General features: G+C 43.1%; 2 protein-coding genes across 2 annotated transcripts; both read left to right on the top strand.

Annotated features, from left to right (window-relative positions):
• The first annotated feature begins 11,131 nt into the window (after positions 1 to 11,131).
• On the top strand, positions 11,132 to 15,689 carry LOC115398249 (T-box transcription factor TBX3-like). Its single transcript, XM_030104930.1, has 7 exons — positions 11,132 to 11,445; positions 11,535 to 11,802; positions 12,571 to 12,717; positions 12,819 to 12,895; positions 13,846 to 13,955; positions 14,075 to 14,457; positions 15,058 to 15,689. The coding sequence occupies exons 1-7, from the start codon at positions 11,132 to 11,134 to the stop codon at positions 15,355 to 15,357; spliced, it is 1,599 nt and encodes a 532-aa protein (XP_029960790.1). The 3' UTR covers positions 15,358 to 15,689.
• A 2,352-nt stretch (positions 15,690 to 18,041) lies between these two features.
• On the top strand, positions 18,042 to 25,363 carry tm2d2 (TM2 domain containing 2). Its single transcript, XM_030105430.1, has 4 exons — positions 18,042 to 18,419; positions 19,557 to 19,644; positions 19,723 to 19,838; positions 22,824 to 25,363. The coding sequence occupies exons 1-4, from the start codon at positions 18,127 to 18,129 to the stop codon at positions 23,035 to 23,037; spliced, it is 711 nt and encodes a 236-aa protein (XP_029961290.1). The 5' UTR covers positions 18,042 to 18,126; the 3' UTR covers positions 23,038 to 25,363.
• The last annotated feature ends 2,143 nt before the right edge of the window (positions 25,364 to 27,506 follow it).

Here is a 27,506-nt window from a genome sequence, read left to right as displayed (position 1 = left end):
AATTGGGGTGAAAAGACAGAAAGAGAAATATTACTGGAGGGATTCAAGCCCTGGTTCAGGTAGGGGGATGCACAAGCAAAGCAACAGACAGACCATCATAAATCCACTCTCTGCAGGTGTGACGGGGGCGAGAGGTTCAGACCAAGAACTTCCTGTTTAAAGGTGCTGTAGGCAGGATTTTGCTAGTCAGTGCTAATTTTTCTGTGTTTTCTTTGGATTAAATGTTAGAGTATCCATTGATAATCCTTTAGGAGTGTAGCATAATTGCACTACCGCGAGGGCGCAGCGTTTCCATCTGTCTCTGTTCTGAGCTGAAAAGGAATCTTGACAGCTCCAGGTATCTTTGACCAATCAGAAGAGCCCCTGAAGCTCTAACTGTGATTGGTCGAGGGGCGTTCGTTGCACGTTCTTGTGGGAGGGGCTTAACTTGCGTAAGGGCATGATGTCAGAGAAAACAGGACAGGATTGGCTGTGCTGGGTTTCAAATCGCCATCTTAGATGGGTCAAATTGCCATCTTGATTAGGTAACCCTAAGCAAGATGGCAGAGATGCAGAATCCTGCCTACAGCACCTGTAGGCAGGATTCCGCACTCCGGAGCCAGGAGACGGAACCAGGACGGGGACCAGCGGAGCGATCCAATTGGAGCACCACACACTGTTGACACACAGCGGCAGGGAGGAAACCCTGCCACGCTCGTGAGTATTATACTCGTCTGGTGTGGTGCTCACTACATGGCCTACAGCTTGGAGTCGCTTGGTTCCCGCTTTGTGCTGGCCCGGTTTGTGTACGTGGCAGGTGCTGTCCGGACGTTCTTCTGGTGATTGGAGCAACGGGGGAAGGAGCAACTACACACCGCACCAGACGGCATTGGGATTGCCTTGGGGATCCAGCCTCCATCCACGCAGGGTGGAGAAGCCCTGCCCCCGGAGCAGCACCCAGGAACTGATACTGGAAGTGTTTGGACCTCCCACACAATATTTTAAAGACGCTTTTAGAATGGTTTTGACCATTGTATTGTTGTAACCCTTTTATTCTTTTTTAACACGATTTATAGTTTTAGCTGAATTTATGTTTTAGACTAAATAAACTGCACCCTGTATTCCGTTACTTGGTTGGCTCTTTGTTTGGTCACACCTTGCTCTCACTCATCCAATTTCATAACTTCACTGGCCACTAATATCTATTTACACCCCAGCAATAACTATTTGGAATCATCCCCCCCTATTACATTACTGTCTTGATCTCAGGATTCAGAAGGAGAATGAAGATGAAGAAGTCACCAAATGTGGCGATGGTGGGTTGAGTCAGACTTCCACTGAGAGTGAAGCACACAGAACAGGTTGATCTGGTCTCACAGCCGGGCTCAGACCTTTACACACACCCAAACGTATGCCGTCACACTGATGGGTGTGTCAGAGACATTGAGACTGGCCATCGTACACGTCAGCCTTAAAAACGTCAGGAAAAACAGGTCACAATAAGGTTTGTCAGTTTCCGGTGAGTCAAAACAAGCAGTGAACGTTTGTTTGTAGCACCTGGAAGACTGTAAAGCTCCTGTCTTTACAACTTCCACACCCACTCCCACTCCCCCACACCAGCAGTACACCTCTTTCAAACTATCAAACTACAATTACATCACTAAAACTGTTGTTGACAATTTGTTGAAAAAATATTTATTTTTAATAATTCACAATATTATGAATTCCGTTAAAGAAAGTGGAGAAAGTAATGAATAAAATGTTAAAATCAATACAGCTCATATTGAAAAGGTGTCTGTGCAAAAACCTTTAGGAGAAGTTAGTTATGAGAAATCACGACTAGACAACTTAATGGAAAGAAATAACACACACGCACAACAGGTTCTCAATATAATAAAATATTTCATAAAATTTGATTTTTTTTCTTTTCCAGGAATATTTATTTGTTAACCATATTAATTATAATAATAAAAAATGTTTGAAAATGAGGTGAAATAAGATTATTTGTATTTACTGGCCTGTGTGTCCCACAGTGGAGCTGCCGGTCTCTGCACGTCTGCCTCAGTTCCTAACTAAACAACAGCGCCATCTGCTGGTACAATATGGCTCCTACAGTTACATGACTTTCATTACATTGTGCAAAAACTATAGACTATAAACTGTATTTTCCTCAATTCTGAGGAAAACCAAGTTTTGCATATATTATTGTTAGCCCTGTCTGTAATTGTTTTTTTCCCCTCCTCTAAATGGTCGATGTGGTGACAACATGCGGCTCAACAGTTTCATTTGACTCAGCTCCTCTCGCTCTGCCTCTTCGTCGGCTCTCATAAAGAAGAGGTTCGATTAATGGACGCAGCCAAGTATTGACATGTGACGGTGAGTGCCAGGCCTGGAATCACAGTAATGCAGTCCACTTGAGAGTGATGCTATTGCCCCTCGGAGACAGACAAAAAAATAACAGAGCGGGAATAGGAGAACAAACATGAAGGTGTTTATGGTCCGCCGGTGACTTGCGGGGCCCTTAGCGCTTCCTGTATGTGTCCCCTGGGAGGATATCATTCACTTCCATTGAGAAAGCTGCAGGATTCCGGTTGAACCTTGAAACCCGAAACACAAGCGTCTCGCACCTCTCCGGACACCCACGCATCCCCATTTGTGGATCCAGTAATCCACAGCGGAGACCGACACACACATCCCGGGGCCCCTGTCTGCAGGGCCGTAAATTCTGGACCAAGTTATTGAGCGGGCAGGCTCGCCGAGCACGCCGTCCCCGGCCGCCTCCCGCCGGGGCAGACTTGCTCTGTAATCCCCGTGTGCAAGGTCAAAAGATATTTTAATATCCCTCGGTCCCAGTCAGATTCAGAGCTCATCTTTATTAAAGCCATCCACACCTGTTGGAGGGCAAACAATCGGGAGTGAGTGTTTCCCCCGGGGGGAGCGGAACCGACTTTTACCAACACGCATGCTCAACGCAATACGTTTGGCACCAGCAAGTGAACAAACAAAGCAACGCTGTCCACAGATGAACCAGTATCTGATGCATGTCTGTCATGAGGATGTGGCGTTCAGTGCATACTGCGATCAATTACAGCCATGTAAACATGCACTTGGACGCCACGTTCCTCATCGACGCCTGACCCGATTCAGATCCAGACAGTGAAAATGTCTGCTCTGTATGTGGACACTTTATGGGCTGATGACATGGACTACACAGGTCTTCAATCATACTATTGCTAAAATGTATGACTGAGTTCACGGAAGTCATCAGTAAGTTGGAGCTGGTATCTTGCTACAATGAGCATAAAAAGAAGACGAGCCCAACGCCAAGACTTTAAGCGACCGAGAGAAGACCAGGACCAGAGGTCAACCACATGATGGTGCTCCAGGGAACTGGTGAGGGTCAGGGGTCTTGTTCAGGGACCTGAGGACTTCCAGCCACACATCTGCCTCTCTAACCTCAAGACCACATTTTCTTGATCTTGGACCAAGATCAATCTGCAGTACGATCGCATGAAGGAAATGCATACTACCTACTGAACCCACTGCTTTTATTTCTTTAAAGAACAGGATATTGAAGTCTGTTGAGGGATTATCTTATTGACATAAATGGTGTGGACCATTTGCCATAAAGCACAGTGACTGAATCATTTCCACACTGCCTGCAGAGAGTTTCCATCGCCCATGGGAGCTCATGGCTAACCAGGTAGCGTCCTTCCAGGCTCTGGACGAGCCCACGGCTTGAAGCAGCCAATGATTAAATAATGAGGGGACCTCAATGCCTCCTCTGGCAGGACGAGCCTCGGTTAATATACGACCACTTACAGCAGACAATAAGTGTCTGCTTATAGCGCGCAGACATTAAGAACCGACAAACACCTCCAGACATAAATATTCACACGATTCAAATCAACAGGCCTGAGAGAATATCGTCACATCAGTCAGCGGGGGTGAAATACAGCCGCGCCTCTTTTCAGACGCTCTTTAATGGGCTTTTCATCCCACCCCCCGGCTCTTTGTGCTGACCAAAAGGAAAACACATCTTCTTAATTGAAACACTCATTTCTTAGCTATTTTCTCTCCAGGATGTGTTACCCAGACACATTCACAGTCAGTATTTCACTGTCACGGTGATCAGATGAAGACAAGCTTTTTGTGTTCTTGATTTATGAAGACTACATTAAAGCAATTTACATTTCTATTGTTTGAAACAAAACAACAACAACATCCCAACTTAGTGAGAAAATATGAATTCATCGTGCCAGATTTTTGGCTCAGTCGTTTGCAGAAGGAGCTTGAAGTTGTCTGGGTTTTGAGCAAATTCCTGAATGCAGTGAACAATTCTTCTTTAAAACGATCGACGTCCCCACGCAGTCAAAAGCTACTTCAGAAAATTAACCACAGCCTGCCAGCTCCTGTAAATTACCCTGAAAAGTGCACCGGTTTTCACATCAGGTTCCTTCAACTTGAATAAGATTAAAAAGACAAAACAGAGTCGATGAATTACCATGGCAAGTGGAGGACGAGTGTTGTCAAAACTGTGAAAGATAAAGAAGGCTTTCGTGTTTCTCCTTTGATTTCAGTGATGCTTGTAATTTTTTTTTTTTTTTTTTTTGCATTGGTTCAGTGAATTCAACTGTGTAATTTCAGTTTTTTTTTCTTATGTTTGCATGTACTGTCTGTGCGTGCAATGGTTTTCTCCTTCTTCCAATCCAGAAACAAGTATAATGGGGTAATTTTTGACTTCATATTGTCATCAAGTGTGAATGTATGTGTCGGTGTTTGTTTCTGTTTCATATCATACCTTCAGTTGGATCCAGCGGTTTGCAAAAATCTTCATGCTCTCTGAATACCATTTACCACATTACAACTACAAACGTACGTTTATTATATTGTTTTTTTTTTTTCTTTTTAACTCTAATGCCCTGTTGGAATCAAACCAGAGCCGTTCTCTCCATGAGGCCAGAGTGTTAACCATGACACCACCGTTTGAACCTGAACACGCCCAACATATCTTAAAACATGTCGCATAAAGTCAACAGAGCAGTACGAGGCAATGATTCATTGCTCGGTACATTTCTAGCTGTTCACAAGAAAACTATAAAGCCTGTTTTAGCGGGTGGATTGCAGACATAATAAGTAGTGATGGAGGACTGTTTGGGTGGAGCATCACTTTCCAGAGTGCTCATCAGCAGAGAAGCTCTTTCACAGTTACAGCTCCCTTTAACGTCCAGCCTTCAATCTATCTTTCGCCTCTCAATAAGCTAATAGTTCTAATGTGTCAAAATTGATTTGGAGAGGCCTCCTCCTCCTCCTCCTCCTCCTCCTCCTCCTCCTCCTCCTCCTCCTCCTCCTCCTCCTCCTCCTCCCACAGCTCCTCTCATCCCTTCTGTTCACTCACAGTTCAATACAGCTGATTTATTATGCTTCTTATCCTCTTTATTTCAATAAACAGGTGTTTTGTGTAAAGTTTGCTTCCCCAGCAGAATAAACTGGCAGAAAAGAAAAGATATAATCATTAAAAAGCTTCACAGGGAAGGTGGATATAAAGGTCTAAGTATCATCAGATGACAGCCTGGTGTTTGTGTACCAGCAGGATTTTCAGCTGTAAAATGTAGGGACGCATCGATACCAGTTTTTAAAGGGTGAGTTCAAGTACAAGAACTAATATTTAGCTACTTAGTACCAATAACAGTACGTATAAAATGCCGTCTTATTTTTGTCATTCTCATAAATATTAAAGCATCTCCGAAACGCTGCCATCGCTCCTGCTCTCCTTCATCCCTGTAGATGATGGTGCTGACGAATAACATCACTAAATACTCACCGCTTTGTATCTTTTCGGAGTGCAGGCATGGCGTGCAGCATCGGACCCGATACCAGATACCGGTATCGGTATCGGTATCAGTGCAGCCCTAGTAAAATGTCTTCCTGTGAAAAGAGGAAACATTTGAGTTTTTTTTTTTTTTTTTTTACTTTATTTACTTGATTTGACAGGAAATTTCAGCTGCAAGGAAAAGCATCTGTGAATCAAAGAAAAAAAAAGTGTTATTTTCTCTGTAAACATACTTTTCTGGATGATAATAAAACAAGCAAATTTATCGGAATGTTTACATTTTTTTCTTGGAATGTCGAGCATCTGTTAAGAGGTTGAGGGATAACAAATATGACAAGAGGTGAGGAAAACCATTTCTTCTGGAAGTTTAGTGTTGAAGAATGCATCATTAATTTCTACGCTGATGAGCCTTCACTTCGTCTGACTTCTTCCACAGAGGATCTGAGGCGCTGGAAAATGTGAGGAATGCTCAGCAGCACCTTGTGAATCCTTGGCTTCAAACCCCCACACTCGTCCACGAGACCCAGAGGTTATCTGCTGCCGGACCCGTCCACAAACACACAGCTTGACTGTCACTGTGTGCGAATCACGTTCAACACACACACTTCACACACACACACACACACACACACACACACACACACACACACACACACACACACACACACACACACACTTCACTGCAGCTCGGACTGGTGGGAGCCTGTAACATCACTGAATGCTGCTAATGGAGTTAAAATTAAACTTTACATATTGGTAGTTTTTACATCTGGAAACAGCTTCTCAAAGAAAAATCGCTCTGATTGTTGAAGTCCTTGCTGAGAGGAGGCGTTGTTATGGTTCAGGTATAAAACCGACACACTCTGACAGGCAGCAGGTGAACGACAGGTCAGGATGTTTCTGCCGGTCAGGGCTGGCGTCGCTCCGCCGAGCGATAACACAACATGCGGAGAGGCTGGCTGCACTTGACTTTCTCATGGCTCGTCTTCCCACCTCCAGGCATGCGGCCGCCGTGTGTTTGATATCAGCTCGGGCCCCCGTCTCTTCTCGCACCTCCGCTCGGCTGTTAAACTACATTCCTCCCACCTCCAAGGCCCAAATATGTTCACTCGCACTAACCTGTTACCATTAGGCCATTCGTCAACGTTTGACTGTCCAAACACCAGAGGTGTTTGGGGAGACAGCGCGGCCAGAGAGGCCTGGAAACGGTCCAGTGACCCTCGGTCGGGGAGACGATTTCCCGTCAGAGGAGATAAAGTCGACGGAGGGAGTCGATCGGAGATATTGTTGAAGCAATTGCAAATAAACAGTGTTTGATGCCATGAACTCAAAAGTGAATGCGGAAGGTTTGACTGCCAGACGGACTACACGGGTTTCTCTGCAGACTATCTTGTGCAGCTTGTTGCCTTCATTCGGGACGATGCAGAGTCAAGTTTTTGACCTTTTGTCCGAGCAGCTGCTGAAAATACACTTTTCCCAAACATCTTCTCCCAATGCTATCTGTCAGCATGTACTCAAAGAAGCAGCAAATAAGTGGTGAAAAATCCTTTTTTGTCCTGTCAGTTCCCATACAGGCTGGCAGATTTGTCTAGAACCTCAAAGGAATACCTAAAAACTTTACCACCATCTTAAATCCTTTCCTGAAAGACTGCTTGTTTACATTTTTATCTGGCTTTGTGTTGTTGTGTTGCAATACATAAGAGGGTTTTGGCTGAATGGTTTCTGATCAGTTTCTCTTGTGAAACAGCAGCTGTTGTTTCAGTACCAATCCGCGTTCCAATGGACAATCAAAAGTCACGTATTCATACGTCTATATTTCTCACCCAAACACTCAGCACCACCTTCGGCTGTGGGGAAGGGTCGGGATTAAATGAAGATAAACAGAAATGTTTCAAAGAGAGAAGGCATGTAACAGCTTCACAGGGAAGAACACAGGCGTGTGTCTCCATCCAGTCTGAGCAGGTGGATTAGCTCGCTCGCTGTCTGACGTCAAGTTGTTGCTTCATTTCTTTTCTTCTTGTTTCTGTCACGTCTTTTCTGTCCTGCTATCCCAGAACTCCTAAACGGTGCAGTAAAAGAAAGATCCGCCTCTTGCTGTGAATCGAATTCATGGCGATAATCTCAAATTTTCATGCTCACACTCCCGTCACCTCCACGGCTGCCACACTTGTACTATGGAAAACTCACCCGAGCCTGGACTTATTCTGGGGGAAGGCCGTCGGTGACGCAACTTCCTTTCCCAGCGCTTCAAGCGGCTCCCGTATTACCGACACCTAAAGGGATCCGTCCAGTAATGTGGTGGTTTTATTGGGGAGAGTGTGTTACTGGGCAGTGGCCCAGTGGAGATCTGCGGGTTTATCCTCCGTGACAGGTTTCACACGCAGCTTGAGGGCCAAACCCACAAATAACAGCCAGGCGTCTTGTTTGCCATCATTCTCCGGCCTGTTTCAGATTACCGACTGGCCCTTTGATGCTGGCTGATGGACAAGCGGGGTTTTCCCCTGCCTCCCTGCCAGAAACAGATTGGGTCATCCATGGCTCAGCCACCCATTGCATATCTTGAATGACCTCTGAATAAGACGTATGCTTACTTAGGCATCTGATCAGAGGGACGTCGGGAAGCTGCAACAAAAGCTCCAGTGTGAGGTATTTCCTGATTTCACAGCAAAGTCCTCGCTGTAATTCAAGCCTCAGCGTGTTGCCTTTGGAAAAACTGCTGTTGCCTCTCACCATTGTCTCATCAAAGGCCACGAAAGTTGTAACAAGCTATAAATAAGAGGAGAGTCATCAACACAGAGGTTTACACGCAGTGAATGCATCAAAATTTATTTCAGTGCATTGTCATTGACGCTACTGTTGAATGTGTTTATGGTTTCATGGATTTTCTGTTGTAAGATGCGAGACTGCACCAGCTGCAATGTATACAACCTGTCGAACCCCACAGCTAGTTTTCCAAAAGAAGCTGTGACCATGTGTCATATTTTAAGAAAAATATTTTGTGACATGCAAGCCTTAATATCTTATCCCGAATGAAATGTAAACAGCAAATGAAACAATAACCTTTCCTCTCATCATGCTTCCTGTGTTTTCCACTGGTCTGCAGAACAGGCTCGTCAGGTCAGTGCTCAGACTCGGAACCATACTATTGTAACGGATGCCAAAGAGATTCAGCATCAGTTTGCTAAAATACGAAATTCATCCCTGGAAGAAATGTTGTCTGGACGGGAGCTGTGACAGTTTCCCAGTGTTCCAGTGTCCAGTCACTGTCATTACTGCAGGTGGAGTGTGCAGTGAACCAAATTAATGAGCCCAACATGAATTTCCAATTGGTCTTCTCGTAGTTAAGTTGATGATTTATTTGTTGGAAAAGAAAATGATGACGACAGCATGTTTTAGTACAGAAACACCCACATAAATTTTCAAGATGAATGCTTAAACTCATGTATCATAAAAGACGTAACTCCTTAAGACGAAGAAAATGTTATATTCCAAAAGGGCTTCGCTACCCCCTCTGAATCTATAGCTGCAGGGACAGGTGGACACAATCAAGGCAGGTGATTAGAAAAGACACAGGAGTGGTCAGAGTAACAAGACACAGGAGACAAGTCATGTTGAGCAACAAGACAAATGAGACAAATATCAAAATCACTGTGATGAATTCAATACAGGGACAAACCAGGATGTTAAAACACAATAACTATTAAAGAAGGGTGAAAAAAAATGTCCTCTCCTCACGTCCTGTCCAGGGAATCTGAGGTTTTGTCTTTTTGTCCAGAGGAAGATCTGGTTTTCATCGTTTTTACAGATTCCTTTTTTTTTTTTTTTTTTTTTTAATTCTTGAAATAAATCCTTTGCAGTGTTTGGCCAAGTTTCTTCTTTTTAGAAATCAAAATATGGCCACCGAACATGATTATGGTCAGTCAAATAAGCAAGAGTTTAAAGTTGAATAAAAAGACACACATAAGAAAAGACAAGGAACATTAAAACTAAACCAAGCATCAGTGAAGGACTCCATGACAGGACAGTACTCTACCAAAGAAATCTCCACCTGAAATTTGTGGTATCATCATCATCATCATCATCATCATCATCATCATCATCATCACGTGTGTGTTACTGAACTTCTGCTGTAGTAATAGAGACCGCTTTGTTGATCAAGGCGGCATAGAGTACATTTTCACACTTGGCGGTCTTCATGTGATCGAGCGCCACCTCCCCATGCCGGCATGCCTGATGAGTCCCTATACGGCTGCTGCGGCAACATGGGTGGCGCACATCACATGCGCCCTGAACCTGCCGCACTCACTCACTGGAAAGTTTTCCCCGGGACGTTCCTGCGCTGTCATGGACCACCGAGCAATAAAAAGCTTGAAACTAAAACCCGAAGTCTAATCCAACCGGGACAATCGCTGGCAGGGGGCTGCTCCTCCACACAGCCGTGCGTCCTCATCTCCATCATCCCCATCCCCGCCCGCCGCCGCCGCCGTTGCTGTTGCTGCTGCTGCGTGGAGGCGAAGAGAAACCACATCAGTCGAGGAAAGCACTTTTGGTACTATCTAAATCGATCTGTCATTTGCGCAAAGATTCTTCAACCGCGCTGCGCATTTGACCAATGGCGCAATCCATAGATCACGTTCATCACCCAAAACGGTCTGGCGGATAATTAATAATAATAATAATAATAATAATAATAATAATAATAATAATAATAATAATAAGGCTATATTTTTCGGATTTCACATCATTTGCGCACATTACAGCGTAAATATGAGATCCTCTTAACGGCTCACTCTGCTTTATTTATTTATTTATTTATTTATTTATTTATTTATTTATTTACTTACTTACTCATTATCTCAACAGACTCATTTTGTTTCGTGAACTAAGGAGGATAAGTGATTTCTCTATTAAGTAGGCTATAGCTCTGTACGTGCGTAATTTTGTTGCGCCTCTGACAGATTGCAATCAGATTACTTCACAAACACCACCAAAGAAACTTGAGACAGCATTTCCCTCCATATAAATTGGAATACCAAGGAAACCCCACCCACTGCTGGGTGTCACACCGAGTCTAAATGTGTCAAGGAGCAAATCTGTCTGGACACTGGCTGGGAGGCGCAGAGCGCGCAGGACTGGGGGCTAGGGTTTTCCCAGAGAAAACACCCAGAGATAAACCGAGCAGCGTGAAACAGTTGAAATAGAATGCGCCAGAGTCATTTGAGTTATTCAGCTGGGGTTCACCGTGCCCTTTTAAGAGCTGCGTAAAAGTGTAACGCGATCACACTCGTGCGTACAAGTTTATTTTGCATCTTGGACGCCATGCGCAGCTTTTCTAAACTGTGCGTCCCAGGCGAAGTGCCACGGACCTTTCCGGTGAGAGTCACGGATGCGGCCCTTCACGGGACTCTCCTGGCCGGTCCCTCTCTGTTCCCGGTGATCCCCGTGTCCTCCAGAGGACCCTCGGATTCCAGCGCCGAGCCGCCGGAGCAGTCTGCGATGTTCTGTCGGCCTCTCGAAACCATGGAAAGCGCGGAGACGACAGAGGATGAACCCAAAGTTTATCTGGAAGCCAGCGATCTCTGGAGACAGTTCCACAAATGCGGCACAGAAATGGTCATCACAAAATCTGGGAGGTGAGTGCGATTTCAAATTTTACGCACGGATGGAAGCATGCGCGACCGCGCGCGTTAGAGCCGTTCTCCGGTTCTTTTTTCCTCCACAGGCGCATGTTTCCCCCGCTCAAGGCCCGGTGTAGCGGGATGGACAGAAAAGCCAAGTACATCCTCCTGATGGACATCGTGGCGGCGGATGACTGCAGATATAAATTTCATAACTCGCGCTGGATGGTGGCGGGGAAGGCGGATCCGGAGATGCCCAAGCGCATGTACATCCATCCCGACAGTCCAGCCACGGGCGAGCAGTGGATGTCCAAAGTGGTCAACTTCCACAAGCTGAAACTGACCAACAACATATCCGACAAGCACGGATTCGTAAGTGTTGCTGAAAACATTTTTTGGGGGGTAAATTTAAAGTCTTGCGTTATGTTGTTTGGCGCACTGCTTGTGGCCTGTGTTTTGCCTTCAATGCAGTAAACAGAAAAGAAAGAATGAATAGACCTGACTTCACTATACAGTTATGGAAAAAAGTACAAAAACATAGACAAAAACAGATTCTAAACAACAATTTGCACACAAGAATGTTTAAGGAGCTGCGAAGAAACGCGCAAAATGGTATTAAATGTAAAAAAAAAAAAACAACACACATTCAGGTTGTATATGATTTTTACATTGATTTGGAATATAATTCAGATTTTCAAACAGCACATTTCTACAAAATATCACTTAAAATATGAGATTTATAAGTATTTATTTCCTATGTGTAGCCACTATGACGCCTTGCAATATTTAAAATTACTTATCTGATTTTATGCTGTATAATTTTATCTTTACCTTTACTTATAATTTGTGAAACAATGCATGAAAGAATTCCCTTCTATTAACAAATTGCTTCTCTTCTATTCTGTTCATTTGTATTAGTTGTGTTGCTCTCAGGCTCCAAAAAAAGGAAAATAACAATGCTTAATTATTAACAGTGTAGAAATATCAACCAAATTTCAAAAGTTGTTTGAAAATAATTTAAAGAAGTTGTAAAAAGTGACGAATCACCGTTTAGGGAGACAGGTGTTTGACACATTGCACTCACATTTGTGTTTTTGTAATTATTCTAAAATGTTTGCTATTATTGTGTTTAATTTCTAGACAATTCTCAACTCAATGCACAAATACCAACCCAGGTTTCACGTCGTGAAGGCAAATGACATCCTGAAGCTTCCCTACAGCACTTTCAGGACCTATATCTTCCCCGAGACAGAGTTCATTGCAGTGACAGCTTATCAAAACGACAAGGTAAGGGGCTGAAAAAGACCCGTTCAGAAGGAAATTGTTGACATTTAGGCATAATAAACATCACTTAGATCGTTGTTGTGTCCTCTGTGTATCCTGGTTAGATCACACAGCTGAAAATAGACAATAATCCCTTTGCAAAGGGGTTTCGGGACACTGGTAATGGACGGAGAGAAAAGAGGTGAGTAACTCCTGCAAGTTTCTTCTTTATTCAGTAATATTGTAGGTAAATAACTATTTTATGACGTTATACAAAAAGTTACTTCACATGAAGGAGAGGCAGAGAAGCTTGGACAGTTTTAGTTTGCAAAAATGGATAAAAACAGATTTGAGTGTTTTTCTAACAGCAGAAAGGACAACAATAATTATTAATAGGATTCCTTATAATTTATCTGTATTTATTATATGAAAAAAAACAAAATTCAATTTGAAAAGATGCAAAAAAAAAAAAAAAAAAAAACGCCATTTCCCTGATTTTAACAGTGCCATGTTACAGATGTCTGTCAGGATTAGATCTAGAAAATAAAAATGATTTTAAATACTTTAAGAAGAATCACTGTCTCAAAATGATGTAAATCTCTAATTAATAAGTAAATTAATAATACAATTAATAATACTGCATAAGAAGTGAGTTGAAGTAGCCATAGTAAATTTTTGTTACAGTTTCCTGCTTTTCTGTCATTCAGAACATGACGATTGAAGGAAGGTTAACTTTTGGTATTTTAGGTCAATACTTATATCAATATTAATGTCAATTGTTACTTAAATATTGCGAAACTAATTTTAATTTAAAGCGAAAATTATAAAATATTAGCATCACTAGGCTTAATATAAAGCCAATCTGTTCTGTCCTTAGACATAATCTCAGTACAATTTGCCCCTCAGCTAGAGAGGAAGACATTTTTGCTGTGATTGGGTTGTCCTTCCGTGGTCCCCGAGACACATGCAGCCACCCATCTGAAAAATAAACGCATGATTTCATCTTGATCTCACTCACTGAAATCCTAAAACATCATTGTAAAGTAATACCACTTTTTTTCTTACAGAAAACTTTAGTTTCATCTTTCTATTATCAGTAACGACTTTCAAACTATTGATCCTGTTCTTTTGTATTTTCTTGTTTTTTTTCAGGAAACTGCAACACTTGTCGCCGAAGTCTAAAGAGATGCGGATGACTGAAGTGAATCATGAATATATTACAGTTTCTTCTCCACAATATTCAGAAAATTCCAAGTCTTCAGGTGCAAAACTTGGATCTTCAGCGTTCACTGCTTAAATCGGGATTTGTCAGTCAGCACTGTTGGTTTCCATATGCAAATTAAAAACTAACTTTTATATTTATGGCTTTGTTTTCTGGAAGATGCCCATGAAAGTGACAGCGACAGAGACGAAAATGTCAAGGATGATTCTGAAAAAACCCACAAGGAAACAGAAGCGGTGTCAGAAAGGACTGTTCAGACTCCAGCGGCGGCACGGAGAGAAACGGACCCTAAAGAGAATCGTGTCGTCGGCGTATCGACGGAGCGGCCGGGCCGAGAGTCAGATGATGAACAACTGTGCAAACTACGCAACGCTTTTCCACGCAGCTGCCTTTATTCCCTGGAGTCGGATGTGAATATCCGATACCTTCACCCGGCTCAGGTGAACGGCTGGTATGACACAGCGGGGCCGTGTGGGCTGGGAGTGGGGGGCCCCACCAGAATGCCGGCCCCCATCAGCCTTCAGCGTCACGCTGTGGTCCAGGTGAAATTCTTTTTGATTACAGTCTAATTATATGAATATAATTATTAATAAATACATTTTGAAAAACTTTTCAAAATTTCCATAGTTATGAATTAGATTACGTTTTTTTTAATTGAAGTGGGTGATGAGGAAATAATGATGAGAACGTCTGGTCTATATCATGAGTGTTGAGAAATGCTCAGTGGGAGAATTGTACGTGAAATTCTGAAGCAGCGAAGAACTGAGGGAAGCAGAGAGCACAGATTAGTTCACATCGTATTCACAGGAAGCTTCTAATTCTTCATTGTAGCATCGGGAACGCTCAAGATCCAGTAAAGTAGCTTCCAAGCAACAACCGTTCAACCTCAATATTTTCAAGAGAAAACTCAAAACTTTTATTCCAGTTTTGGTGTCCGATTACACGATAATGGAGCCACTGAAAATACAACTTTTTGAAAACGGCTTCCAAAGTGGAACTTTTTGGACATGCTCTGTCTCTGTCTCCATGGAAACAAGGGAAAAACAACATGCAGTTCATACTGAGAAACATCTCTGGCCTGTCCTGTCATTCTTCCAGCGGACATTCATAACCCGCTGCGTGGTTTTTCCTCCTGTTTGCAGGACTTGATGAGCCTCTCTCACTTCGGAGCTTTCCTGTTTTATCCATACTCCAGCGTCTCTGCGGGATCAGCCCACTACCTCATCCCACCGGCACGGTCCAGAGTGGACTTTAGAGGCTGTCCAAGAATCCACAGCCTGGATTACTTCCCCTCTCCAGTAGTACCGACACCGGTTTCCTCTGTGGCGGGTGTCGGTTTCAAATATCTGACCCCAGAACTGGTAATGCCTCCAGAGACAGAGCAGACAAGCCCAGAGGAGGAGACTGGACTGAGCCAGGCCAGGAAAAGTACTGAGTTCTGACCGGCTGCCGCATACCTGCATGCTGTCTGCTGACACTGAATTCACTCCAAACTGAACCTTCAGTCATGCAGGATCTCATACTTGCTGTTGCAAACATGGCTCAAAACTGACAGCATGACCTTTTATCAATTTCATGACAAACATCTGGATTTTGTGTTGACATTAGATGGTGCAGAGTGGATCTTATGGCAGCTGTAGATTCAGAAACTGCTTACTTGTTGGTTGTATTTTCCGTTAAGTTGACAGATTTCTTTAAATGAAGTTTACCAGAATGAAGCCAGTATAAAAACAAATACCTCATTAACAAACTGTTAACATTGTAATGATGCAGTTTTGACGCTTTTATGAGAAAAGTTATCCGGCAGCTTATGCAACAGCGCACACACACACACACACACACACACACACACACACACACACACACACACACGCTTCATTTTCCTTCCTACAGTATAATAAAGAAAAAAATACCAAATGAAGTCTCTTGATTTTAGTTTCTTCAGTTTCAGAGGCCACAGAGCGGCGCATGGTTCTCAACCTGGTTTCAGTGAGTTTCCCCCTGTGAACCTTTTTTTTTTTTCATTCCAGTACCCTTGAATAGCTAAAGTGCTCAATAAATAAACATTTTGGGAAATATTTTACCGTTATATATTTTTTAATATTTTCCAAATTAATAGTATATAATATTACAATTAGAATATTCGTATTATTAGAATTATCAATGTTAATTATATATTTAAAGAAATAATAATGATATTAAAAATTCTTTCACTATTATCTATTCCTGAATTTATTGATTATTGATAAATGCAGCATTTTCAATAAATCCCTTTCTGAGAAAGAAGCTTTGGCACCCAAAGAGTTGAAGGAGCCGAGCTTTGGCCAGCTGAAAGCTCTCAGCCAGAAAATGAGGGCGAAGAGTAACAAGCACTGGGAGGTTCTCTGGCAAATGAGGGAGGAGAAGGAGGCTGCAACCACAGAAGCTCTGCAGCAGCAAGTCGAACAGCTCAGTGCAGAGCTGAACTCAGTAAGAGAGATTCTGCTGGCCCAAAATTATATTGCAACAACACATCATCAGCAAGGTCAAACTGACTTGTCTCACGATGGCATATCCCAGCTCATGTTCCCAACTCTTTGGTGAATTCTGCTTCACAATGACAGGAAGAGCCGACATCGAAGGATCCAAACACGACATTGCTATAAACGCTTGGCCTCCTGCGTAAAACCCAAAAAGTCAGAAGGATCGTGAGGCCCCACTTTCACTTTCTGCATTGATACTGACTATCAAGATGAAGTGAAATTTTGCCCTTCTGCTCTGCGCAATAATTGTAAAATCGGTGCAATATGAGTCCGCCTTTTGGTCTTCGTTAGGACACATGCTACTGAATTTTGCAAAAGTTGTAGACCTGAAATAATGATTTTAGCAAGACCAGAAAGCAGTATTTTCAATAGTGAATACGACTGGTGATAAAAGGTGAATCAACATCTCCGTGCTGGCCAGAGAGAGAATGGGGCGGACTCTGTCCTCTTGATAAAAACCTATTTTTGAAATGTTTTTAATAAGCGGAATTCAATTTAAGCCACAGTCACAGATTACGACCAGGTTTTTCACATGAGTGACCATGAAAAACTGCATATCTTGAGTAAGTTGCTACATAGAAGATTTATTTTTCTACCATTCTCTGTGCCACCCCTTTATGAGTAGTGGTCTCAGTCAGGTCACCCCAATGAAAGTTTCCGGGCTCCTCTGTGGTCCCAGAGGTACCTGCACCCCCATTTGAGAACCACTGCTCTCAGTGAACAGAGAAGGTACAAGTTCAAACACAGGACGGGCCAGTCTGCATGAGTAGGCTTCCTCTGGATAGTCCGGACGGTTTCCTCCTGCAGTGTAAAAACATGCTGATGTCTGTTTCTCTGTTTGCTATGCATTGGGTCGACGACATGTCCAGATTTGGGTTTCATCAATCTCGCTGGGATTGACTCCACGAACCTGCAACTCTGCACAGGATGAAGTAGTATTGTATGGACCAGTGGCCTTCAATTCTATTTAGTGTTGTAGACTTATTTTGAAATCATTCCTCTTAATTTCTCTGAATTTTCTTCTCTTTCACATCAGATTGTGATTTGATGTGAATATAGTACAAATACATTATATATAGTCCTATGTGAATTAAGTGAAAGTTAATTACAGCGTATCACAGTGTATTTAATTTTGTATGTGGCTATTTAACATTATTCAGCTGCTTAAAATATGCATTGTTGTTCTTCATATTATTGTTATTATAATTTTTTTATCAACGAATTTGTAAACAAACAATGTGGCATGGTACACACACACACACACATATGTATATATATATATATATATATATATATATATATATATATTATATATATATATATATATATATATATATATATATATATATATATATATATATATATATAGTGTACGACTATCATCTATTGCAAAACGGTGTCTTAGGAACTCAGCAGAGGGATGAATTCCATTCACAATTTTAAAGTGAACTTTTATGCCTTTGGTGAAATAGGAAATAAAAGAATGATGATTGAATTTCTATTTGAGATTGTCATTATCATTATTATTATTATTATTATTATTATTATTACTAAGGCGGAAGTAGAATTCCTTCTCAGGGCAGTCGCGTACTAATGACGTCACAGCGGAGGTAGCTGGGCGTCTCCGTGAGCCATGAACAACAATAACAACCTCTCAAATCGGGATTTTACGTGTTTTGCGGGTGAAAAATGATTTCTGTCAGCTACATTCTGCTCTGCGGGCAGTTCCTGCTGCTTCTGACGGTGATATTACTGCAATGTCTGGAAGGAATTCATTCGCAGAACTCGACTACGACGGAGCCTCCGTCCGCCGCATCCCCCGGGCCGGGAGCCACCGAGCGAGCAGCCACAGGACCGGGGGCCACCGAGCCGCCGTTCAGCGAGCAACCAGACACCGTCAACACCGAGACACCCACCGACAGTGTGAATTCCACCGAGCTCGAGTACAACCCCCCGTCTCCTGTCGTCCTCTGCGAATATCTGTAAGTACAGTTAGCACGTTAGCTTCGGCTGATGCTAACAGAGGCTTTAAATAACTTTATTTATAGTCTAAGGTGGAACGGATGACAAAACATATACAAATGTTTGACACGACTAGCAGAAGAGTTTAGTAAATATACACAAAATGCTTAAAAATTGTTGAGACATTCTCATGAATTTCACAAAACATACACAGAGATCATCTACAAATAACTCCAACCCTGTGTCCTCACAAAGGTACAGCATGATTATAAACATACTCAGAAGTGATCCAAAGTTACATTGAAGGGTCTCAAAACTGATAAAATACTAGACAAGAAAATTCAAATGATTTCAAAACGATACAGAATTACTGCAATCAAAGATTTGCACAAATGTGGCACAAGATTAGCAGAAGAGAACATAATATCTCCTCAGAGTCCCCCAATTACACCTTGGACCTTCACAAATATGCACACAATCATCAATAAGAGGGGTGATAACAACTTCATAAAATATGCAAAATGTTGGCAGAGACAAATTATCTTCAAATTTAGAGAGATGCAATACCCACCCAAAATCCCCAAACGACCATAAACCTGTTCAAAAATGACCCAGATTTAAAGGTCCTTTTTCTGCCTTTTAATGAACTAATGTTAATATACATCCTGTTTGAGGTGAACTTTATATAGTGTAAGCCACGTCCTCCCTGGTAGAGCTGCACAATACACACACATACAAACAAGAGAACATCACTGAAAACAAAATTTGGTGCCAAAAAGAAAAGCAACATCAATTATGTGGAATTACTTGGGCTACAAGGATGATGATACTGATATTTGGCATTGACCAGGAACCTGATTTAGAGGTCTTGTTGTTTTGTTTTTTTTTTGATGAAAAGAAAGATGTTGAGGTTTCTTGTCAGTTGTTGAATGACCAGTTTGTCTGTCATTGTTAGTTAACTTAATGTAATTATGAAGCTGGAATGTTACCTTGTAAAATGGAGAGCTCCAAAGGTTCAAAGGTTTGTTTATTGCCAATGATAATAATAAAAATAAAATTATGGTAAAACATAATTAACATGTAGACATGATGGAGTGAGACGTGTTTGCTTCCCCACATGCCCCTTATGTTGTGTTTCCTCTCGTCTCACCGTGCAGACCGGATGAGTTTGTGTATTGCCAGGACCCTGTGGACCACGCAGGCAACTACACCGCCTTCCTGGAGCTGGGCCACGGTTGCGTCGGGGTACGGTCTGCCTCTTGAGAAATCCCCAGTGCCGACCGGTGCACAGCTCAACTGACGTGTTTCAACTTCTGTCTTCAGTGGGGCGGTCAAACGAAGAAGGAGGTGAACCACACACCGGTGGTGTGCACGGCGCTGGACGACATCGAGTGTTACGGACGCAGAGAGTTCACCCGAGGGAATGTGCCCTGCATCAAGTGAGACACACACACACACACACACACACACACACACACACACACACACACACACACACACACACACACACACACACACAAAATAGGCAGTATTTACTATTTTTTAAATACACAGAATGTGTAAATAAGGTTTTTTACTGTCTATGAACAGAGAGTTTACCTTCTTGATTTAAACATTAGTTGGAAATAAGTCTGAAAAAGTGGAGTGTGTCTGATATTCAGAGTTGAACATTCAGCTCTGGGTGTTTTAGGTCATTAAAATGTCGTTGTTTTCTAGCTAATGTTTAACTGTATTAACAGTTATAAGTTGAACACAGCACGTGATACATAAGGACTCATGAGATCCTGATTAATTTGTTTTTGGGCTGTTTTCTTGCCAAGGTAATCTTAGCAAGGTTTAATGACTGTCTGCAGATCATGATGAAATAAAGAGGAAGCACTGAACACATTTTTATCAAAACCGATAATATTGCAGATCTCAATCACTTCAATAATAATGATTTCACATTAGAACTGAGCCTGCTTTTGTGCTCACTGTTTCTGAATCTGCTCTATTATTTCATCTTTAATACCCGTTTTGTCCAGATTTGAGTCATTTATGGAGAGAATGTATCACAGCTGACAGGACATGCAGTTTAGATTTACTGTGAACATTTTCTTTGATTGTAAAGGGAAGCTCCGCTGTATTATATGGAATATAGGGATCAGTTTGGACGACAGTGGTTCTAGTGAAAACAAAATGTTTTCGCATTTTGGTTTCTGAAAAGTTTCGTGTTTACACAGCAATATTTTGAAAATGATGTACACTTCCACGAAAACAGCGGAAACACCGAAAATGATGTAATTTGCAAGTCACTCCACCAGTTGGTGCTGTTGTAATTAAACTACACACACATACGCTCAGAGAACAATACACTATAAATATTTAGAATTTGAGAACACAGACATTCATACGGGCAGAGCACCAAGTTGGATTGTTGTTACCTTGACTGTCAACTCTAAAACTACCAAGTCCAGGAGAATCTGGACTGGGAGTCCTGACTCTCTGAACATTGTTATTGTCCATCTACTGAGCATGTGCAGAAAAAGCTATTTTCCACGGCCATGTTGTGCTTGTACAGTAGCAACCCCTGATGCACACTGGATGCGGTCCGGTTTCGGAACGGCTGCGGTCTGGACACCGCAGCTAATCCGTAGTCATTAAAATCAATGCTGTGATGCACACCGGCCGCGGTCCGGCTGCGGTCCGGCTCTGGAGCCTCTGCGGAGCTCCAGTCTCTTTCCGCAAGGATCCTATTTTTCCGCATGCCGCAGCGCTACCGCGTCAATTCAGACAGAAGCAAGTCGGGTGCCGGAAGGAAACGCGATACGTGTTCCAAAATAAGTGACTTCAAAATAAAATCTGTGTCGTGTTTTTGCCTTAATATTCAATTTTTTTACTTTTTCTGGTAGAATACAGAACAAACAACGCCATGTAGTCATTATACGCTTTAGAAGAATGAACGGTTTTGTACTTCGTCACTGCTATAAAGTCAAATGACACCAAAATGGCTCAAAACAGCTCTATGACCGGAGCATCTCCGTGTTGCCAGATTGGGCGGGTTTCAGCCAAATGAAGCATCTTTTTTGAAAACGTCGGACGGGTTGATGAAATGATTATGTGTTTATGACGTGTTTTTTATCATACAAATACGGTTTTAACGTGCATTTTCAACCGAGATGGCGGTTTGGGCTGCTTTCTATTGAGTAAAACGGGTTTCAAATTGTCTACGGGGGAAAACGACAGATCTGGCAACCTTCTCCAGCTGACTGCAGAGACACCGCAGGTGGTGTGAATCACAGTGCTGCGGTATACCGGACCGGAGACGGAACGCAGCCGGACCGCATCCAGTGTGCATCGGGGCTTAATCACTTGATCTCCTGATGTTTCAAGAAGTATTGACTCAGTTTAGACAAACGTCCACATTAGAAACCCTCTGTTCTTTCATGGTTTCATGTCAAAAATTTCCAAAGCAACAATTTAACAATCTTAATAATTCATGTAAAATCACAGGTTATTCTGCTTACTGGAATCCTTTAAAAAAAACAGCTTCAGAGCAGCTGAATTTTTATTAAAAGTGAACTTGTTTAAAGTATTAATGACAGCTGTATTTATCCCTCAGTTGGTCCATCATTGCACAGTCTTCTCATATGTTAATATTTCCCTACATTTTTAACGATAAGCACACTGCTGCTAACTTATCGGTCAGTTTTACACATTAGGACTTATTGGGAAATTTAACAAAAATAAAGCTAAAGCACTGGTGTCCTTCACCTTTCCAAAATCCACCACTAGATGGCAATGTGTACTCATGTACGTGAGACCCCGGCTCCACCGGCCGCCCTGTGTTCACAGCACGCCGCCTTCAAGCAGCGTTCATCAGTCTGGTCTGTATAGAAGGCGAGCAGACTGGAAGGAAGAGACGCAGTGAGAGCAGCGCCTGAACAAAAGCTCCACAGCCGTCCAGGAAGGACGGGGACAAGCGTGTGTGGAGAGGACAGAGCAGGTGCACTGCTCCACGTGTTCTTCACCAAACCTCAGGCTTCGTTGTTGTTGGGTCCATTTACGGTGATGGTTTGAAGTGGAAACTTCTGTCGTTTTGCACGATAACAGTGCTCAGAGCAACTGAAAACCCCGGCTGGAAACGGCTCCCAAGGTGGGAATTGGGAAAGTTGAGAGTCACCGTAACAACAGCCTGGTTGGTTGTCTTATCATAATCTCACTAACGTCCGGACTATAGAGCGTCTTCATTCAGCTAATTTTTGCTAATATTCACTTTATCAGGCACCTTCCTCCCACTGATCCTGTAATTTTGAGAAAATGAAAGCAGCAAAAGTGTCCTAGTTTTTGTAAATTACAGAAAATCTTTCCAGATTCCTCAGCATTGTGTTTTGAGGTGGTATGAAGTGTGCTGAGGTCCATGTGCTCTTGTGGCTGTGTGGCAGATACACGGGACACTACTTCATCACCACGCTCCTGTACTCCTTCTTCCTGGGCTGCTTCGGCGTGGATCGCTTCTGCCTGGGCCACACGGGCACGGCGGTGGGGAAGCTGCTCACGCTGGGCGGCCTGGGCATCTGGTGGTTCGTGGACCTGATCCTGCTCATCACGGGCGGCCTCATGCCCAGTGACTACAGTAACTGGTGCACGTACTACTGAGAGCCAGCGGACTGATCTCCATCAGCCTCACCGGGACTCCAGGGACAGAGATCTGCCTCCAGCAGGTCTCAGGGCTGTGGAGTTATCGGAGCAGGGATCCGGGGAACCTCCTGAAGGGATCCGCAGGCCTCCCCCGGGACTCGGCGAAGAATAATCCGAAGACATTTAATTTAATTCACTTCAGATTTCCTGCTTTAAGCGCGCATACCAATCAGACTGGCAGACTTTCTCCAGAACCTCAGCTGCAGTAGTTCAAGCTAAGGTCACAATTTGTCTGTATTTTCTCCCGTTTTTTTTCAAACTTCATGATTCTCTTATGTTTATCTTCATGCATAACAAACCCTTCTGTGTCCACATTACGAGGCAAAGTATTCCCAAAATCCGTTACAGGCGTTCAGTGGTGAGTGAGTTTGGGGTAAGCCAGAGCATCGAATACGGACAAACTCCACAGCCTCACTTTTCAAACAAATCCGTCCATCTTGAAAACCTCCCGATCACAGTTAGGCTCTAATGCGTTGGAGCCGGGCCAAGCACGTCTTCAGAGGAAGTATCTGCAGAAAACCCTACACAAGCCGTTAAAGCACTTCCAAACTCCACGTAGGACAGTCCTAAGATTGGAAGCATACCCGTGCGGTAACCCCTCCGCAGTCCTCCTTTAAACTTAGACCACGTGGTCATAATGATGTGGCTCGTTATTGAGAAAGCGCCACAGATCTTGAAGCAAACTTTGCCCACGTAACACTTTTCAAAGGAGTTTGAAAAACAAAAAAAGCAAAATTTAGCAGCACAATTAAACCAAAAACTGAAAGATCAAAGATTACTGAAGTGGAGACATGAAACTTTAATAAGTCTCGTTTTAAAAAAGATCCGCGTTGTGCAAGACTGTTTGATCGCCATGGTAACACGTCTGCATAAATCCCAGCGCCGGAGCCCGGGTGACGACCTTGTTTTCTGATCCTCTGCTCTGAGAAGATGCCGGATGAGAGAAACCTACTGACAGACAGTGAGTTCACTGTAGTCTGAAACGCTGACGTTTGGTTGGTTCTTTTATTTTGTGATTCTTAAAACAGTACGACTTGGCGACGTGATGAAGGATGACGGCTCAAACAGTTTGACCCCCGTCGTGAAGAAAATCATCGTTTCCAGTGGTGCAGCTGAGAAGCTTGAAGGAACTTGAGGGTGAAGAGAGTTGTATGGCCTCCTCCTGACCTCCACCGCAGCGAGACATTTTGTTATCGCCCCAAAGCGAGCCATAACTTTAACGTCAAAACGACAAAACCTGCCGCTTTCTTCCAACTCAACACGAGAAGCAATTAGAGCATCCTGGCTTGGACTTTCTCTGCTCCTCTCACATAAATCTTACATTCCTTTTCAAGAGATTCCAGGAACACTGCGCCGTGTCCTGAGGGCAACATCCCCCATCAGCAGCCGGCCCTCCGCCGCCGTTCTGTTCTTCCTCGCAGAGCGTTTCAGCTGCACTCGGGCTGATTAGCGGAGACCGGAGGGGGCCGTCACTTTGACGAGGCCATGATTTAGAGAAAGCTCCCGTACTGACTTGCGTTGACGTCTGGTGGACGCAGGTGGCAGAGCAGCACATTCCAGCACCGGATCTTCACGTCCTGTTGTTGTGAGGCAGCGATCAGCCCTCTTTACATTCAGCTGCAGAGTCTCGATTCCGCCCAAAGGTCTCTGACTGCTGCGGAATAGGAACCTTTTTTTTTTTTAAGTCTGACATCAAATATTCAAATCTCCCACTTTGTTAAATTTCTGGTCTTTACCTGAAGTCAAGGCTCTTTTTCACAGACAGATCGGGTCTCATTACCTGAGGACCTAAAACCCCCTTTCAGCTCTCGTCATAAAAGGTTGACTCCATTCTCAGACTCTCCTCATCGGCAATATGCTTTTAGCAGGCGATGTACTTTCAGCTGGCTAAACATCTTTTGTACAAGGAAGCATTAAAATACTACTTTCCATACCGCAATGTCCCGTTTAATTCACAATAAGGCAATTCATGTGCTATTATGCTGCAGTGAAAAGATCTGAGCAGGCAGCCTTTAATCTGATTTATCCTTAAATCCAAATCCAGCTCTGCAGATTGGCCCCAGTTCAGTAAAAAGACGTCCTGTATTCTTTTCCGTTTGGGAACATTGGAGCTCTGAAAGTCTCTGACGTTTGTATAATACTGTATATAAAATCAGTGCAGCCAAAACGAAAACGCCTGTCCTGTTGCGGTTGTTCTTTTTTAGGGTGAACTTAAGTTGTCTTATTTATTTGCCTTGTGTGTTTCATATGTGAGTCAATAAAGACGTTACGATGATCCAGAAATTGAAAATGCTTCTTCTCTGTTTATTGTGCATGTCGGCTCCTGAAAGTTGCACATGGAAGTACAAAACGAGCTGATTTGACCACAGACTCCCCACATTCACCTTTATCCTGACACCGAGAAGGAACCCGAGGGTTCTCTGGTGTTGATCAGTGTCTGTATGACCTGATAAAGTGCCTGAATTTTCATGATTGGGTTTTTTGCCTTACCATCTCTGCTCCCAACAAACTGACTGAGGAGGCTCACTCAGTCCAGTGATGCTTCACATCAGGGGGCTTTAACCGTTTACCTGTTACCTGACGGGTGCTGAACAGCGACAGATGAGCCCAGGGTTCTGCAACCTTTGTGACAAATCAGCCATTTTTGTGACTTTCAGCCGAGGTTGTTCTGGAGCCACAAAGCACTTTTAACCTTTAAAATGAGGCAAATGCAGCTCAGGAAGTTTCATGTATAGTTTTGATGCACAAACAAAAACTATATATTATGATACATTTATGAAGTTAGGGTTCAGAATAGTAAACATTTTATGAAATTTAACCTATTTTTGTACTTGATTTTAACAGTGTTGCTCCTATTTTCAAGTATTAATTGTTGACAATTTTGAACTTTAGCAGTTTCAACCACTTTACCTCTTTCAAGCAGTTTTACATGCTTTTTTCTCCAACCATATTTACGTTCTTTTAGAAATTCTAGACATTTCACATTTTTTTAGGCTGTTCTTTCACTTTTTCCCCATTTCTCGTGGTTTTAGCTATTTTCCCTAAGTTTACTTCGGGAAACCTAAGTAATTGTAAAAGTAACTGAACCAAGATTGACGAATCGTTTTGAATAGTACTGTGGTGTGTCACTATAATGAAAATAAGTTTAATATTCATTCACTTTTCATATTGTGAAAGCTTCGTGGAGCCGCTGCAGAGGGACTGAAGAGCCACATGTGGCTCCAGAGCCGCAGGTTGCAGACCTCCGGTCTAGAGGTAGCAGCATCATCTGAGTCTGTTCAGGGTGGCGGGGCGCTGGAGCCAATCCCAGATAATCCTGGTGCGAGTAGGACACCCTCTGGATGGGTCGCCGCTCCATCACTGCGCCACTAGCATGGTCTTATCCTTTCAGTTTGTTGAGAATAAAAAGTGAACAGAGATAAAAGCAGGCCAGAACAAAAGTCTGTTTGGGGAAAAACACATCCCACTGTGGTCAAACTGGGCAATTTTCCCTCTGAAACTGATCAGATGTTGACTACCTTTCAGTTTGAGCAAGTACATGAGAAACCATACTGCTAAGTTATGGATTTTGTGGAAAATAAAAGAAGACTGCAGTTCTCCGGGAGTATTGGTCCTCATGGGCCACCGTCGTGCATGTCTGCTTCAGACCCCTGAATCCAGTGACGATGTTGTCCTCAAGCCTGAAGCAGAACAAGTCTGTTATGGGAATATTTTTCCTTTAACATTACAGTATATACCTTTACACTGGCTGTGTGTGTGTGTGTGTGTGTGCGTGTGTGCGCGCGCTGACCATTCCTCAATTTGATGATCTGTTTGAGCTCATCTCTTGGCTCTCGTCTGTATTTGTTTGCCCTTTTTATTAATTTGTACTTTGGTTTTGTCTTTATTGAAGTCACAGCTTCAGGAATGATTGCTTGTTCTGTTTTGTGTTGTTTATTTGTGCGTCTGCACTTGGCGGCGTCCTCACTCCTGGACTCCGCAGTGAGAAACTTTCAGAGACGTTTCCTGAAAGACGTGAGCTCTCCGGGTTTGAATGACAGCGCAGTCTGGAGGACCACACACACAACCCCAGCACTTGAACTGGATCGTAAATCTATCGCCGTCATCCGTCACGTGCAGAGTCAACATGTCTTGCACTTTGTTGTGGAAAGATGCAGAGAAGTCACGTCAGAGATACAAGTGATGTCGGGCGGATCAATTCAACAGACGCCGAAGAGCAGATTGTCTCATGAGCGGCGCTGTCAGTCTCGCCAGACGACAATGCGAGTATCATTTGTAGGTAATTGTGCAGACGGGCTGCAGTCATCAGGAGCATGTCGATGACACACGATCTGTCTGCTCGCTGTGAATGCTGCTGTAATTACAACGTCAACCGCAAAGACAAATTGTCAAGAAAGTGTGAAAACTACCGAAAGCATTAGTTGATA

The sequence above is a fragment of the Salarias fasciatus genome, chromosome 12 (genome assembly GCF_902148845.1).
Source record: "Salarias fasciatus chromosome 12, fSalaFa1.1, whole genome shotgun sequence".
In the NCBI taxonomy this organism is placed as follows: Eukaryota; Metazoa; Chordata; class Actinopteri; order Blenniiformes; family Blenniidae; genus Salarias; species Salarias fasciatus.
This window is presented reverse-complemented; position numbering and strand designations above follow the sequence as displayed.

Coding starts and splice junctions, on each gene's coding strand:
- tm2d2 (XM_030105430.1), top strand. CDS start 18,127: ATGATTTCTGTCAGCTACATTCTGCTCTGCGGGCAGTTCCTGCTGCTT. Junction 19,645..19,722: donor TGGGCCACGGTTGCGTCGGG/GTACGGTCTGCC, acceptor TTCTGTCTTCAG/TGGGGCGGTCAAACGAAGAA. Junction 19,839..22,823: donor GGGAATGTGCCCTGCATCAA/GTGAGACACACA, acceptor GCTGTGTGGCAG/ATACACGGGACACTACTTCA.
- LOC115398249 (XM_030104930.1), top strand. CDS start 11,132: ATGCGCAGCTTTTCTAAACTGTGCGTCCCAGGCGAAGTGCCACGGACC. Junction 11,446..11,534: donor GTCATCACAAAATCTGGGAG/GTGAGTGCGATT, acceptor TTTCCTCCACAG/GCGCATGTTTCCCCCGCTCA. Junction 11,803..12,570: donor TATCCGACAAGCACGGATTC/GTAAGTGTTGCT, acceptor TTTAATTTCTAG/ACAATTCTCAACTCAATGCA.